This window comes from Malaclemys terrapin, chromosome 1, assembly GCF_027887155.1.
Source record: "Malaclemys terrapin pileata isolate rMalTer1 chromosome 1, rMalTer1.hap1, whole genome shotgun sequence".
In the NCBI taxonomy this organism is placed as follows: domain Eukaryota; kingdom Metazoa; phylum Chordata; order Testudines; family Emydidae; genus Malaclemys; species Malaclemys terrapin.
This window is the reverse complement of record NC_071505.1, coordinates 104344918-104362205: the sequence shown is the minus strand read 5'-3', so window position 1 is coordinate 104362205 and position 17288 is coordinate 104344918. Positions and strand designations below refer to the sequence as shown.

The following is a 17288-nucleotide window of genomic DNA, read 5'->3' as shown; positions in this document are numbered from 1 at the left end:
TTTCCCTTAGGCTACATCTACACTGCACACCACTGGCAGTGGCTTGCAGGGTACGTGCAGCTATGCCCCACAGTGAAAAGCAGCCTGCATCTAGGCTGCAGTGTGTAGCTACACACAGCAGTGGGGAAAAGGTTCCATTTGGCAGAGAGGCAGCGGGGAAAAGCTCCAGCGGCAAGGAGCTGCTGGTAGCTTTTCCCCAGAGCTTCCCTCCTGTCAGGACCTTCCCCTGAGGAGGGGAACGGTTCCAGCAGCAGGACACTACGCAGCTAAAAATAGCAACATAGACGGGGGAGGCACTACTTGGGAATGTAGAGAGCTGTGTTGGGTACATAACTTAAGGGTTTGGGCATGTCTTTATTCACTTAAGCAGTCTCTCACCATCTACACTGCTATATATACACACACACCCGTGCTAGGGAGCATGCAGCATATGTACCCCACGCACTGCTGTAAAAAGTGTGCAGCATATAGACACTCTTAGTGTTACAGGCTAAAGGTCTTATCTAACAATGTTCCTACTCCTCTCCCCGCAGTCAGCACACGCTGAGTAGAAGGCACTCAGCATGTTGCATGGTTGAGCCATAAATGCTTATTGCTAGGCCAGGGTATTAAAGGGTGTTAAAAAAAAACAAAAACAACACACCATGCTAAGTTATTGCCTTCACCCACAAAACAGAAAAGCATCTTTGTGTGATGACATGGTCCAGACACCCCAGGGGGGAACAGGAGGTCTGAATTCCAAAGAATAAGCAATTGAATAATCTGATTGTACACAATATTATTATACTGTATAAGTGAATTGAGTAAGATATCGCACCAAAACTGGTGACACGCTGGCCATGAATATCATTGCGTGATGTATAGGATGGATGGTATGTAAAGAGTTAGGTTCCTAAAATATGTTTTGGGGGCAGACTTGATAAACAAGCCTGCCATAGACAAAGGAATGTGTATTTACCTGTCTGGATCAATCTTTGTAAGCCATAGACAATGAAAGTACATTTACATATAAAGGTAAACAAAACAATCAAGCTACCAAGCAGCTGGGGAAACAGCTTAGTAAGCACATCAGGGGACAAGCTGCACCCCCAGAAAGTCTTCCTGGCTCTTGAGGCCAAGACAATGGACCCTGGGAAACATAAGGGGAGCACAAAAATAGTCTAGTGATCCATCACTAGATGGATTATATGAGCAAAAATTAATAAGACTGGGACTTTTCAGGTTGGAAAAGAGACAACTAAAGGGGGATATGATAGGTATGGGGGTGGTGTCCCTAGCCTCTGTTTGCCAGATGCTGGGAACGGGGGATGGGATGGACCACTGGATGATTACCTGTTCTGTTTATTCCCTCTGAAGCACCTGGCATTGGCCACTGTCGGAAGACAGGATACTGGGCTAGATGGACCTTAGGAATAGCCATACTGGGTCAGACCAATGTTCTTATGTTCATCATTTAGGGGACAGAGAACAGCACTGTCGGAGCCTGTGAACAGTCAATCCTCTTGGCCTGAAAGGCAGGAGCTGCTGAAAATTTGCTGTGAGAAGCTGTTTTAGGCAAAGGCATAGCTTGCTCAAATTCAGTTTTAGGCACTAAAGCGTGGTTTTTGTTTTATTTGTAACCCTTTTCTATCTTTTATTCTTGGCTGATATCACTTAAATCTGTGTTCTGTATTAAACTTATTCTTGTTTGATTACAAAACCATCTCAGTGCTGTTATACTGAGGTAAAGTGGGAGTCCTCAGCTACACTAACAGGCTGGTGTGTGCTCTGTCTCCTTGGCAGCAGCAACCTTAGTAACTTCTGTGAGCGTCCCAGTGAGGGGACTGGACACCACAGGAAGACATCTCTGGGAAACTCTGGAACTGGGGTTCACTGATTGTTACCTGCAAAGCAAGGTTTTGACTGGCAGAGGCAGACAGCCTGGAGCGTCAGGAAGCGGATACAGTTTAGCAGCAGCAAAGCTCTCACTTGCATATAGGCTACATGGCATATGGGCTACACGGTGGCTTACAGTTCTGGGTTCCCTGAGGAGAGTGTCACGCTGCCCCACATGAAGTCTTACAAAATAAGAGCCCCGTTCTATAGGGCTGGATCCTTAATTTGTGTCAAAATCTGATCCAATTGGCCTGTACTTTTTTCTGAGCGCTCTTTTCCTCATCATTTCAGATTCCCTCTGCAAACATATGCAGAATCTTTTTATCTAGCCTGCTTCTGGCTCCCCTCCTGCAGAATTTTCTCCAGTGTTAGTAAGATCACAACTCATCTCCATGGAGTGAATGCAAATATACAGCAGTAGGTGTCAAGCCATCTGCTCAGTGGGCTAATATTTTAGAGAATGTAATTCCTTTACACATTCTTTACACTCAGCCTCTTATCTGGCCTCATCTCTTGATTCCCCCCACCACATTTCAAGTACCCAGGGCCTCTCCTGGAAAATGCAAGATTGTTTCATAACACCTATTATGGAATTTGTCGATCCTAGTCAGAGGGGAAAGTAAGATGTTATGGTGTACTGGTAAGGAAGTGGCTGCCGGTCCACAGCTGACTGTACCAGCAGGGCCGCTGATGGGGTGGAAGGGGGAAGGGCAAAAGAGGCAGCTACCTCAGGGCCCGGCGATTTAAAACGGCCTGGGGCTCCCGGCCGTGACTGCCGCTACCGCACCAGTGGCTGGAGCCCCAGGCCCTTTAAATCACCGCTAGAGTTCCGGGTGGCACGGGCCGGGCAGTGCTGAAGGCTGACTAGGGGAGTCTGGCCCCAACCCCACACCTTCTGCCCAAAGTCCCTGCCCTTCTGGGGGGCCCAGAGCCGGCCCCCTCCACATCTTGCCCAGGACCCCGGCCGCCCTGCGTATAGGTAAGCCAGTTAAGTTGCTTTCACCCCGATCCTAGTCCTGTTATCAGTTAGTCATATGCAGATGCTCTGTTAATATTTGTCCCATTATTCCCCCAAGGACTGAAGTTAAAATTGGACAGGAATTATCAGCGCTTGTGCTCCACCTGCACCTCACTTCATTGAAGATAATTGAGGAATTCAGTTCTTTACCTTGTTCTGTTTTACCCACAGTACTTCCGCAGTTCTCTGGATTTTTTCCCCCCTCCAAAAGTCATCAGGACAATTAGTTCAACACTTAGTCAATGTATTTAACACCCCCGAGTGTTACATCTTGCAGCCATAAACGCAGTAAATTTTCCCCCAAGTATTCTCCAATCTGTTTTTGTTTCAACAGCGACTATAGGGCTATGCTAGTGACTCCACTCCAGAGTTATGATCTTAACAGCTCTTATGGGAATGTTCTATATAATTTAACAGATGAAAGGCTTTCTAATTTTCTATGTTTAAACCCATCTGTTGAATTATATAGTAAGAATATCATTCTCTATTAAAGTCTATAGATTTTTAACAAACATTTTGAGCCCTATTTAACTCCTGATGTTTCACCCCTATTGAATTTCATTGGACTTGTCCATAAAGGTAGTTAACAAAGCCCAGATCACTTCCTTCATTATAACTTCTTCAAAAAGATGCTATCTGAAATTTCTTGTTCTCTGTGCTTGCATGTTCTCTGGCCACAAGAGAAATTTTCCCACATAAATAGCGTGAAGATAATCAGACAAGGCAGCCTGGAAACATGAGTGATATTGGAGCTTTTTGGTAAGTAACATTTTCTGGATCATTTCACAAACTCTTTCACCTAGAAACTCTTCATTGGTTTCATTCAGTTGTCCTCAATGAGGGCCAGTGCCTTTGAGTGATTTTAGGAAGTGTGGTTGGGTTACTTTAGAGTTAAGTACCACAAAACTAGAATCTTTGGAAACTCAGATTTTTGGTGATCGTTATGAACGGCTTAGACTGCTAATCCTATAGACCTAAGCACTAGTCTCCCCCGTTTTTTTTTTAAATGCATCTTATGATTGTACTGCTTTTCATTGCAAAAATAGCCTTGAAATGTAAACCAGTTATTATGAGTAAAAGTCTGTCAAGGCTTTTATTCTTAATTCACAGTCCTATCCTATCCCCCTCCCAGCCACTGGCTGTCAGAGCTTTATCTTACCTGCTGGCATCTTCACATAAATATGCTTTCCCCCCTAGAACTGGCAGGCTCGGGCTGAATCTCCTCCCTCCCTTCCTACCCCCATGTTTCCCTCATATCCCTGCTCTGCAAGTCAGTGCCTATGCCAGCAACTCTGCTATGAAAAGCTGCTAATGCTCACCATTCCTTGATCCACAGCCCTTCCCCTATGCCCATGCACCCGATAAGAGTTGTACCTATCTACAATTGTCTGATCAGCTTCACAAGGTTTCTATTACTGCTTCAGTTGTCCACAACTCTTTCCCCCTATTTTCCCCCCTTAGGAGCCTAATTTCTAAAAGTAATTCAGTATCTCAACCGTTTTAGAATCATTGGGTCAGATCCTCAGCTGTCAGACCTATGCCCATGTCCACCAGCTGAGAATTTGGTCCCTTGATGATTACATCTCCTTCCTTGTTTATTAGTGAGCCTACTTCCTCTCTAGGGTTTTTTCTCCCCCCTTCATGTATTTATAGAAGTCCTTCTTACTCACATCAACCTCATTCCAGCATTAACCCATTCTGCTTTTTTGCTACCTCACCTTTTCCTGCAAGCCTTAGCTAACTAACTAACATTTTGGTTTATTTTTCTTCCCTTCTCCTTCATTTCCAAGACAGGTTCTTTTCTAGTCTTACATCTACAATTACCCCATAGAGAAAAGACACTGGATGCTTCTTGTCTCACTTCCCCACCCCCAACTCATTTCCAGTGAATGGCAGCAGTATGTTGAACTTTAATTGCAGTGACCTAGATTTTCAGACTTGGGCATCTGTTAAATTCCTAAATACATACATTATAGGGCTGTTGATTAATCACAGTTAACTCACACGATTAACTCAAAAAAATTGATTAAAAAAATTATTGCATTTAATCGCACTGTTAAACAATAGAATACCAATTGAAATTTTTAAATATTTTTGGATGTTTTCTGCATTTTCAAATATATTGATTTCTATTACAACACAGAATGCACAGTGTACAGTGCTCACTTAATATTTTTATTACAAATATTTGCAATGTAAAAATGATAAAAAATAGTATTTCAGTTCACTTCATACTAGTACTGTAGTGCAATCTCTTTATCGTGAAAGTGCAACTTACAAATGTAGATTTTTTTTGTTACATAACTTCACTCAAACAAAACAATGTAAAACTTTAGAGCCTAGAAGTCCACTCAGTACTACTACTTTTTCAGCCAAGCGCTAAGACAAAAAAGTTTGTTTACATTTACGGGAGATAATGCTGCCTGCTGCTTCTTTACATCACCTGAAAGTGAGAACAGGTGTTCGCTTGGCACTTTTGTAGCCGGCGTTGCAAGGTATATATGTGCCAGACATGCTAAACATTCGTATGCCCCTTCATGCTTTGGCCACCATTCCAGAGGACATGCTTCCATGCTGATGATGCTCATTACAAGAAAAAGTGTTAATCAAATTTGTGACTGAACTCCTTGGGGGAGAACTGTATGTCTCTTGTTCTGTTTTACCCACATTTCATCTTATAGCAGTCCCAGATGATCACCCAGCTCATGTTTGTTTTAAGAACACTTTCACAGCAGATTTGACAAAATGCAAAGAAGATACCAGTGTGAGCTACAGCATTCAACTCAAGGTTTAAGAATCTGAAGTGCCATCCAAAATCTGAGAGGGATGAGGTGTGGAGCCTGCTTTCAGAAGTCTTTTTTTTTTTTTTTTTTAAATAATGGAGATATCCCATCTCCTAGAACTGGAAGGGACCTTGAAAGGTCATCGAGTCCAGCCCCCTGCCTTCACTAGCAGGACCAAGTACTGATTTTGCCCCAGATCCCCAAGTGGCCCCCTCAAGAATTGAACTTACAACCCTGGGTTTAGCAGGCCAATGCTCAAACCACTGAGCTATCCCTCCCCCATGTGGAAACTACAGAACCTAAACCTCCAAAAAAGAAAATCAACCTTCTGCCGGTGGCACCTGACTCAGATGAAGAAAATGAACATGCGTCGGTCCGCTCTGCTTTAGATTGTTATTGAGCAGAACCTGTCATTAGCATGGACGCATGTCCCCTGGAATGCTGGTTGAAGTATGAAGGGACATATGAACTTTAGCCGCATCTGGCATGTAAATATCTTGTGACACCAGCTACAACCGTGCCATGTAAACGCCTGTTCTCACTTTCAGGTGGCATTGTAAACAAGAAGCTGGCAGCATTATCTCCTGCAAATTGTAACCGAACTTGTTTGTCTGAGTGACTGGCTGAACAAAAAGTAGGACTGAGTGGACTTACAGGCTCTAAAGTTTTATTTTTTGAATGCAGTTATTTTTTAATACATAATTCTACATTTGTAAGTTCAACTTTCAAGATAAAGAGATTGCACTACAGTACTTGTATTCAGTGAATTGAAAAATACCATTTCTTTTGTTTTTTACTGTGCAAATATTAGTAAACAATATAAAGTAAGCACTGTACACTTTGTATTCTGTGTTGTAACTGAAATCAATATATTTGAAAATATAGAAAGCATCCAAAAATATTTAAATAAATGACATTCTATTATTAACAGCACAATTGCACGATTAATCGCAATTAATTTTTTTAATCACTTGACAGACCTAATAAATTAGGCACCAAAATAGGTGGTTATTTTTTCAATGCTGTTGAGGATTGAAGAGCTCCAAGTGCTAAGCACTGGATTTAAAAGTCTTGCATTAAGCAGCTTAAATTTGAAGATTTTTGGATGGTGTGGGTTTAGGATTCCCTAACTTTCTTCTATGCTCATAAGAAAGAGCTCACCTGTAGCCTACTTTCCTCAAATTTCATTCCCCTTTGATAAGCCCATGTTTTAATATGCTGAATTCCAGTAGCTCATGATCAGTAGTTTCAGCTGAGTGGAATTTCTCTGCCTGGTGACAATCTTAGTTTATGCTGTCTGCAGATTTATAATCAAATTAAAACCATACGCTTCTTCCAATTTATTTTTAGTCATAATTCACTCTCATGCATGCTCACATTTTACTTTACTAAAAGTATTACCATCCTAGACTTGTGCAGCTAGGATATTGCGCCATTCATAAGTAATGCACACGACAGCGATTTTTTCCACACAGGTCAGCATCAACTCACCCACATCACCATTACCTTCATTGAAGTTGTCATCGGTCGAAACGTGGGTCAGTGGGGACTGGGGGCGAGAGTCGCCGCACAGGGAGTAGCTGTGTTCTGCCTGGATGAGGGGAGCTGGGGATGCTGGGGACAGCTCCACTTCCATCATCTCATTTTTCTCAGACATGAAGGGGTCATTCAAGAGCTGGCCTAGGACATCCTGCGAAAACTCATCCAGGAACTCCGTGAAGTGCTGGGAAGACAGAGGGTGAAGAACTTTTATCTAACGGGTGTCTCTAGCCAACAACAGAGATGCACTGACCAAAATAATTGCAGTATCTGCACCACGTGTCTGTGCCAGTTCGGAATGGAACCCAGCAGTCCTGCCTCCCAATCCCAGCTTTAACCACTACTCCACATTGAAGATAGAACAAAAAGGTTCTCATGTATGTACGTTAATTTAGCTATGCTGTCTCATCAGCAGCAAACTGTTACAGACAATTATAGTTTTCCTTATTTATGGATTGCTCATGAAGTGAGCAGACTATATACATGGAAACAGATTCTTAGTTAGTGGACGATGGCAGAGATCGTACCAATGTGTACCAGTGAAGGAGCAGGCCCTTTAAAATGCCTAGTTGCTGTGGTGATTGGCTCCCTATAAAAGTCTAAGAAACAGGTAAAAGCCCATGTTGCTGAAAGCAGAAAATAAGATCAGTTGCCATATTCTGAAGCCAACCCCTTTGTTCCCAGGATGCAATTTTGGAGTGTGTTGCATTAATGAAAAAGCATATTTCATCCAGTCATGCAGGGAAACATCCTTAAGGATTTATATTCAAAACACATCCTTCATCTGTATATGTAATCTGTCCCATAGGGTTTACATGCTCACTGAGCCACAGAGAAAGGATGGAGGGGGAAACCGGTGATCAGATCCATAGTATTTAGTGAACCAATCAATCTTTAAGCCCAACGTGCCTATTCCAGTGGTGTGGAACATTCTCTTCATCTTACCCTAGCGTAGAGAAAGGATCAAAACCCTGAACTGTGTTTCTTCTGGTACAAACTGCTAGTACATTTGGTTTAATAGGGTTACCATACGTCCGGATTTTCCCGGACATGTCCGGCTTTTGGGGGCTCAAATCCCCGTCCGGGGGGAAATCCCCAAAAGCCGGGCATGTCCGGGAAAATCAGGAGGGAGGGAGGGCTCGGCCGGGGCCTCTTTGGCCGGGCCGGTGCGGGGCCGGGCCGGGGTCGCGGGGCCGGGCGGGGAGCAGGGGGCGCGGTGCCGCGGAGCCGGGCCGCTGGGGGGTGCGCCGGGCCGGGCCGCTGGGGGGTGCGCCGGGCCGGGAGCCGCGGGGTGCGCTGAGCCGGGGGGCCGGTCGGGGAGCCGGTCCGGGGTCGCGGGGCCTGGGGGTGCGCCGGGCTGCGGAGCCGCGGAGTGCGCTGAGCCGGGGGGCCGGTCCGGGAGCCGGTCCGGGGTCGCCGGGCTGCGGGGGTGCGCCGAGCCGCGGGGGTGCGCTGAGCCTGGGGGCCGGTTCGGGAGCCGGTCCGGGGTTGCGGGGCCGGGGGGTGCGCCGAGCTGCAGAGCCGCGGGGGTGCGCCGAGCCGGGGGGCCGGTTCGGGAGCCGGTCCGGGGTCGCGGGGCCGGGGGGTGCGCCGGGCCGCCAGGGGCCGGCCGGCAGTGCTGGACGGGCCGGGTGTGGTCGGCCGGGGCCGGCCGGCACCCCAGGGCCCGAGCCGACCCAGGCTGGAGCCGCGGGGGGGCCAGCCTAGGCCGCACCTCCTCCCCCCCCCCCCTTTACCTGCTTCAGGCTTCCCGCGAATTAAATGTTCGCGGGAAGCAGGGGAGGGGGCGGAGACTTTGGGGAGGGGGCGGAGTTGGGGCGGGGGCATGGGCGGGGCTGGGGGCGGGGCCGGGGTCCCCTGGAGTGTCCTCCATTTGGAGGCACAAAATATGGTAACCCTAGGTTTAAGGAATTACATTCAGGCTGAATAGCTGCATGTTGATTATTTTTGACCGGAGGCTAATGTTAAAGTTCAGGTTCTCAACTCTTCAGTAACAGGCATTCTGACTACCAACATTAATAAGTCCTTCCCTGGTGCACTGCAAAGGTTACATTTAAGATGCATGACACTTCTTTGTCTATTATTAGAGATGGGCCTGAATCAAACCTCCTGATCTGATTAATATCCAAACTCTGGGGTAGTTTCAGTCAAGATGCAAACTTTGCAGCGGTTATTATATTTCCTTCGAGAGGCAGGAGGCTTAGTGTGTGTGTTCATATTTAGTAATTGCATTTCAGGAAACAATTCCAGACAGCGGCATGGCATACACAGACAGAGTATGATAGTTTCCATTAGTCACACACACACCCAGGGGGTTCTCTTTTCATACTCCAAAAAGTAAGCAGAAGATTGATTGCAAGAAGTTACATTTCTATCAGGCATCCTGCATTAACAGCTAATAAATACAGGAATCTTTAATGAATTGGGCTATAATATCTTGAAAGTGGAAATTAAGTCCCTGGTTTATTTGCTCTGTTTTTGCAAGCAGTGCTGACTTTGGCGCTTATTCTCTCTCCTGCACAAGGAAACACAGATTCAAGATTTAGCTCCCTTGAGCATACATTAAGAGTTTAACTAGTCAGTAATGTGTAGTCAAGTAATGGAAATGGTGCAGCTACACTCACATACCCCCTCATTTTATAGCTCCAGGACAGCTTGCAACCTAAAAGCCTTGTACTGCAAAGTGCTGACTTGTCTTGAATCCCATTAAAGTCACTGGAAATTTGGAGTGCACAGAACCTTCCGGGGGAGCAACTTGCAGGACTGGGCCTTACCTCAGCATTAACAGACTCCTGTCAACTGTACTGGCCACTGGAGACAAGAAAAGGATTTTATTAGACTAAAGGGTAGTTAAAAAAAAAAAAAAAAAAAGGAGGAATTAGGTCATTGACTAGTAATGAGGCTGGCTAGTGACAAGGCTGTTAAAAAGGGACAAATACATGTATACTCTTATCTTTAAGTGCCCTGAATGATAACACTACTAAACAAACTCCAGGGCTAGTACTGGTTGACCCAAAAAGAGTGTCATGACCACTTCAAACCATTGTTTACATGAATTTCTAGAGCCAAGGACTCACTAGTGCATCACTTCCCATGCGCCTCTAAATATTTGCAATAGTAGGCATGCATTGTAATTCTCCACTGTTGGATACGCAGGCTAGAAAAATAGGCCTTTATTTGCCTATCCTATCGCCGTCAAAATCAAAAACACCGTTATTGACAGGACAAGGTATTTAACTATTGTCAAACTGTAATCAAGGAGAGAAAGTCATGCTCCAACAAGTGCAAGACACAAGCCTGGCCAATCCTACAAGAAGCAGTACTGTTCTAAAGATGGATTTTCCACAGTGCATATTGCTCCCTTTCCTCCATGCCCATGGAGCGCATCAGTCATTTCTTTTCAGTTTTATAGGGCAGGCTCGGAACATTTCTCTCTCTAAAATACTTGCGTGTGCTTATTGTGATTCTTTAGTCATGAAGATACAAAACAAGCATCCCAATCACCATCTCCCATTTCTGACCCCATATCATCTATTAATTATTAATTATTATTATTAAAGAAAATGACTAAAACTTTCCATCCCAAAGGATCCTAAAATGTGATTTGCTACCTTAAATGAACATGCCAGGAATCATTTAATCCAGAGGTTCTCAACCTTTTTCCTTCTGAGCCCCGCCCGGTATAAAAATTCCATGGCCCACCCGTGCCACAACTTTTTCAGTAGATTAAAAGCCGGCATTAGGGAGTAGCAAGCAGAGCAATTGCCCAGGGCCACACCACAGGGAGCCCTGTGTAAGGGGACTGTTGGCCCCTTACTAAAACTCAGTGCGTGGGGGGTTTTTTTGGTTTGGCTTACTCCCCAGTACCAAAAGGAAAGAGGAAGGATCGATAGGAAATCAGGACCCTGAGACGGACAGTCCCCAGGGCAGGGGTTCTTACAACAAATTTTTTGGTGGCCTCAAAGTGCAGCCACCAACTCTTGCTGGTGGCTGTGCTGACAATTTTTCCTAAAATACTTAACTTTACGGGGAAAATTTTATATATATATATATATATATATATATATTATATATAAAAAACACACACATACATATATATATACACACACACACACCCCTCATTGTAATTTATTGAATATTTTTGCAGACTCAATAAGAAACATCATGTACAGTTGTGTCTTTACAGGACCTATACAGAATAGAAACACAAATAAGGTGTTCTGCAGGTTCTTGTCTTTTTTGTTGTTGCTCCTTTTCCTTTTCTTTGGTTGCCCCCCCCCCTTTTAAAAAAAAAAAAAAAAAAAAAAAGACTTGCTAGCTCAAAGGTGGGCAGACTACAGCCCACGGGACCCTCCTGCCCAGCCCCTGACCTCCTGGCCCGGGAGGCTCGCCTCCGGCCCCTCTCCTGCTGTTTCCCCTCCCCCGCAGCCTCAGCTCACTGCGCCACCAGCGCAATGCTCTAGGCAGCGCAGCTGTAGCGCCACCAGCGCTCCAGGCAGCGTGGTAAGAGGGCGGGGAGTTCGGGGTGGTGGTCAGGGGGCGGGGGTGTGGATAGGGGTTGGGGTGGTCAGAGGGCAGGGAACAGGGGGGTTGAATGGGGGCAGGAGTCCCGGGGGGCAGTCAGGAAGGAGAGAGGGGGTTTAGATGGGGTGGCAGGGGGCAGTCAAGGGCAGCGGTTCCAGGGGGCGGTTAAGGGACAGATAAGGGGTGGTTGGATGGGGTAGGAGTCCTAGGGGGCAGTCAGGAAGGAGAGGAGGGGTTGGATTGGGCGATGGAGGGCAGGCAGGGCTTCCGGGGGCAGTCGGGACAGGGAGAGGTGGATGGGGCAGGGGTCCTGGGGGGGCCCCCCCCCATCACGGAACAGGGGGGTTGGATGGGGCAGGAGTCCTGGGGGGGCATCAGGGGACGAGAAGCGGGGGGGGGGTCGGATAGGGAGTGGGGGCCAGGCCACGACTGGCTGGCTGGGGAGGCACAGCCTCCCCTAATTGGCCCTCCATACAATTTCAGAAACCTGATGTGGCCCTCCGGCCAAAAAGTTTGCCTGCCCCTGTGCTAGCTAGTAAATCTGCTGCTGTGAAAGTGGTATTAAAAAAACATACAAATATCACGTTTCACAGCAGCAGACTTACTCAGTCCTGGCAAGCCTGAGGACAAATTAAGCCTTGGATAGGGAGGTCAGGAAGTGGGAGACAGGAGGGAATGCATGATAGGCCAGCAGAGGCAGCGGGGGTCAGGGGCAATGGAGGCTTGGAGCCCCATGGCAGAGCCTGCTGCCCGCCACCCCAAGGCTGGAGCCCAATCCTACATCCTCAGGAAGTTGGGGAACTCACTAGCAGCCTCCTCCTCCAGCATTTGTGTCTCCAGAGAGGGGGCAGAGTCCAACCAATGCTAGTGGCCCTCAAGGAGGGACCACTGCTTTGCCCCTCTCCCCCCAGCCCAGGAGGCTGTGGCTACAAGCATTTGAGAAACACTGCCCCAGGGGCAATACGGAGAGGCCAATGCTCCAGGTCAGCCTGATTGACAGGGCGGGCAGGCTAATGAAGAAGGCAAGAGGCCAGAGGGGTCCGTGGAGCTGCCAAAGAGAGTGGGGATGACTTGTGATACCAAACCCATGGAAAATAGCAGAAATTGGGCTTGTTTTAGACTTAGTTGGCTTGTGCATTGCAGGCTGGCTAGTACAGTATTTGGACTTGTTAGGGCTTTTAAAGTAGCTGGTGGCTTGTAGCTTTTTTTGGAAGGGGGGGGCGGCTTGCCCCTGGCCCAGCTAATCAGAAAGCTTGAATGATGATTGGCAATTAGGGCACCGGGGGTAGCCGGGCTGGTAACAGAGTGGAGGGAGCAGAGCTTGGTGGGGTAGAGCCGGGCATGGGACTTCAGGGAGTAGGGGAACTGGGCTGTGGAGGAGCTAAGCTGGGGGGTGGCAGAACCGGGCACAGGACCGCTGGGGGACAGAACTGGGCTGAGGGGGGAGGACTGGAGTCTGGCTGGGGGGCAGCAGAGGTGGGCAGGGACAGTGGGAAATTGGCAGAGGGATGGGGATTAGCTGGAACACAATGCCAATGAATTTGGTTCAGGGAGATTAAATGACTTGCGTAAGGAAATCCAATGAATCAGTGGCACAGACAGAGATAGAACCCAGTGTGCTGCTCTAACCTTTAGACAACATTAAGTGTTCCCTAAATTTAGGCATAAAGGGCCATATTTTTAAAGGAACCTCAGTTTGGCCTCCTTATCAGATCATTTGTATATGAAACAATTATGTGTGCAGAATTATGCGCCACAGATGTAGAGTGTGACACTCTATACCTTGGGGGAACATCCCGGAACCCCCATATTCCTAATTTTTATATAATCGTGATCTTACATATAAAGTGTGCCTTGTGAGGGATCAGGGGAAGGGTTATGATCTGCTGGAAGTCAGTCATTTCTCTATCCATCTATGTATATCATTAATGTATAGGAAGTTATGAGAATTTTGTCCAGATATTAGCTCCCCAGACACAACAGCAAGGAAAGTAACCAACACCCAGGCAGGGTGTCAAACAAGTTAACAACCCATCAACCACCATTGTCCAGCAAGGGAGCTACATTCACCAGCAACTAGCAAGGCATTGTGAGAGCGCGCCCAGGCTGGAAGTGTTCAGGGGGACACAGTGGTCCCACAGTCCGAGACTGCACCCTGGGGATCCCGTCACACAGAGTGTTGGGGTTCTTTCAGGGATTGGCTTGTTTTGGCCTGGTTTTGAAATGGGATTAGCCTGTGCTTTTGACTTATTGTGAAAGCAGGTTGCTTTATTTACAGCATGAAAAGCTGGCAACCAAGCGAGGGCTGTGCCAGACAGAGAGAACTTGAGAAGCAGCCCAGGGAGCAGGTCAGTGCTGGGAGCAGAGCTGCAGCAACCAGAGCCATGAGAGGGGCCAGAAAACTAGCCCAGGGAGCTGGAGGCAGAGCAGCAACTGGAGCAGTCCGGACCCTGGGTGCGGTGAGCAGCTGGGGAGAGTGAGGGGGACTCTGGGCAGCAGGCCCAGCACAGGGAGACACCCTTGCAGGCCAGACTGGGCGGCGGGGGGGGGGGGGGGGGAATCGTAATCCTGACAGGGTTGAAAACGGATTTAATCCACCTCTGAAATACAGCCACCATGCAAGTAACAGTCCAAGGTAACACTTTAGGACAGAAGGCAGAAAAGGTTCAGATCACACAATTCAGAGTCCAAAGACAGACAATTGGAGATAGCTGGGTCTCTTCTCATTCAGTCTGAACCAGCACAAAAGCGTTCTCACTCAAGCTACTGATACTTTTGGTCCATTTTAAATCACTGCCGCTGGAACACTTGTTAAAGAGCAACTTGAATTATTTTTAAAGGAAACTGAAGTCCTCACTCAACACTGTTGCATTCCTACAGAATCAAAAAACAAAGGCATTTCAGCAACAATTATGGGGGAGACTTTCAAAAGGCACAAAGGGTGATTAGGAGGCCAGCTTCCATGGACTTCCACTTAACTGCACTTTGGGCTTCTGAAAGCCTCCCCCTTATAATGCCTGTATTAAATGAATTCATGGAGTCCATCCAGTTTAGGGTGACCAGATGTCCCAATTTTATAGGGCCTGTCCCAATATTCAGGGCTTTTTCTTATATAGGCACCTATTACCTCCTCACCCCCATCCTGATTTTTCACACTTGCTATCTGGTCACCCTAGTCCAGTTACAAGTGGAAGGTGCATCAGAAAAACAACCACCACTACGGGGACCCTAGTGACAGTGTCAATAGGGAGGTCAAAGACAGAATAGGTACACAAACTCTCACCCCTGGATTGAGGCCCAATAGGGGGCAGCATGGAGAATCTTACATTTCCAAAGCCTAAATATACCTGAGTATTGATAAAGAGCGAACTTCTGTATTTAGGCCTTTCAGTCTGGCATCTCTTACCAGAAGAGTTCTTCTTAAAAAAAAATTGTACCAACAATTTTTTTTTTTTTTTGTAGCTCTGCAAATTAGCTCTCTTGTGATTGCCAACTTCCTTCTACACTCACACACCAGTATAAACTGCAACAGCAGTGCCAATACCTTCTACAGATAAGTGTCGGAACAATGAGTCAACTTGTAGGATTAAACTGTCTTCCCTGCATATTAAAAGGATCTCTTTTTATATTTTTCTTGTGGATTTTTGTTCTCTTTTCACCTTGATAAAAGTCGCTGAATGAGAACTATCTTTGTTTAAAAAACAAAAACAAAAAACATAATCAAGGATGTTTACAATTTTCAAATGTATGAAGAGGGAGAATTTTCACTGCTGCTCTTCTAAAACTGTTCAGGACATTTGCTTTGATCTATTCTTGCCTATGTCCCCCGTGGTTGCTGGGAGCACAGAACTCCTAAAGATATCACCTGCGGTAAGCAAACAGGAGAGGAACCCCAGATCCAGGAACACATGGAACTTTAGATAGACCTTTGTCACAGAGTCTGGTCTATGCTCCAGCCTATAACCAAGCTCCTGGGAGTGACACCTTAGTGTGCTGGGCCCCAAGGACCCACACAGTTCTGCAGGGGCAAGCCCATGGCCGCCACAATTCCTGAACTGGACCTCTGGCACCAGCAATTCCTGTCTCTTTCTGAGGCTCCCTGAAGAGAATCCAGCCAAGCCAGATGCCTGCAGGAGGCTTGTACTATGCCCCTGCAGGGCACAATGTTTTCATTGAGCATTTATAATGACACAGGCAGCTTTTTCAGAACAAGGCAACAATTTATTAGTCACCTGGCCTACAGAATCTGAAAGTCCTTAGCTGGCACAGAGAGGCAGAAGTTAAACCAGTGCCCTGATGAGTCAGCCAAGCTGTGATGGACTCCTTCTCTGACTCCCTCTCTTGCCTTTTTGTCCACCCAGGTGAGAGCTCCCAAGTCCCTCCCAAGGGCAGCCTTTCTCCCAATTACCTGACACCATTTCCCCTTTGTTCTCCAGCTCAGTGTACATGTCCTGCCTGCTGGGGTTTCCTGATGTTAGGTATGGATTGTTCAGTTACTGGGGCGTATCTGTCTTGCTGGACCCTCTGTTGATTTGGGTCAGTTTCAACCTGTTCTTCAATGGCCCAGACAGTTAAGAAATAGAGAGGGGTGTGTCTGTGTCTCTTGCTCTGCCCTGAGAACAGACTTAAATCCTCTCTCTCTCCCCCCCGCTTCCCCCCTCCCACACACACACACACACACTGGGTAGCTGCCATGCAAGTTGTAGGAGGAAACTGAGGCACACATAGGCATCATAACAATATTGCAAAAAAAAAAAAAAAACCTCCCACTTTGTCATAACCTTAGAAAGCAGAATTTGGCTATGGACCAACTGGGGCCTGAGGCCGCAGCTCTCCATAGCATCTACCTGTTTTTGTCAGACAAAGCTCCTTTGCTAGAGATCTCCCTAGGCATAAGGTCTTCCATGTCTAGTGCAGAGAGATTCATTTAATCAAACAGGGACACTGTTTATGTTAACTTCATGGGAACCCTCACTTCTCCACATGACATCCCAAAGCCAGGCCTGACCACCACAAGTACCCTGCAAAAGGCAGATTGAGGTGATAGCATACCAGCAGTTATAGGAAGCATCACTGTGCTCTGAAAAGACATTTGAAAGAATTCGGCGCAGGGGGAGAGGAATTGAGAGGCCACATTCACATATGTAACAGTTGGAACCTCTTAATTTTGCCCCTTCCACTGGATTCTTTAAATGTATACATATAAATGTGTATATAAAATACACACACACACACTACATATATAACCCTGACTCTGCTTTACCCAGCCTAATAAAATGCATTATTAAAAACTAAGGCTCTTACATAGAGAAACTGTATAGTTACACAGATAATATTGCCCTGTCAGAAATGTTTGTTCTTTCCAACTGAACCACTCTCCTACAGCAATGAACTGGATTCACTCCAGCTGCCAGACCCAGACTGTGGGCAAGTGGCACAAGCCACCCACAACCCCATTCTCCCAGGGGTCCAGAGCAAGCCAGAAAGTGAAGTAGCATGGTTTGGGGGAGGGGGCTGAGCCAGGACATCCAGGAGAAGCATTATTTAGC

The 17288-nt window shown here is 46.7% G+C and overlaps 1 protein-coding gene across 1 annotated transcript in view; it reads right to left on the bottom strand.

The window, feature by feature from the left end:
- CREB3L2 (cAMP responsive element binding protein 3 like 2) overlaps nucleotides 1-17288 on the bottom strand; it is a 108522-nt gene that overhangs the window by 33693 nt on the left and 57541 nt on the right. The window contains exon 2 of the mRNA XM_054034113.1: nucleotides 7183-7399. Coding sequence (XP_053890088.1) covers nucleotides 7183-7399 — 217 coding nt within the window. The remainder of the gene's footprint in view (nucleotides 1-7182; nucleotides 7400-17288) is intronic.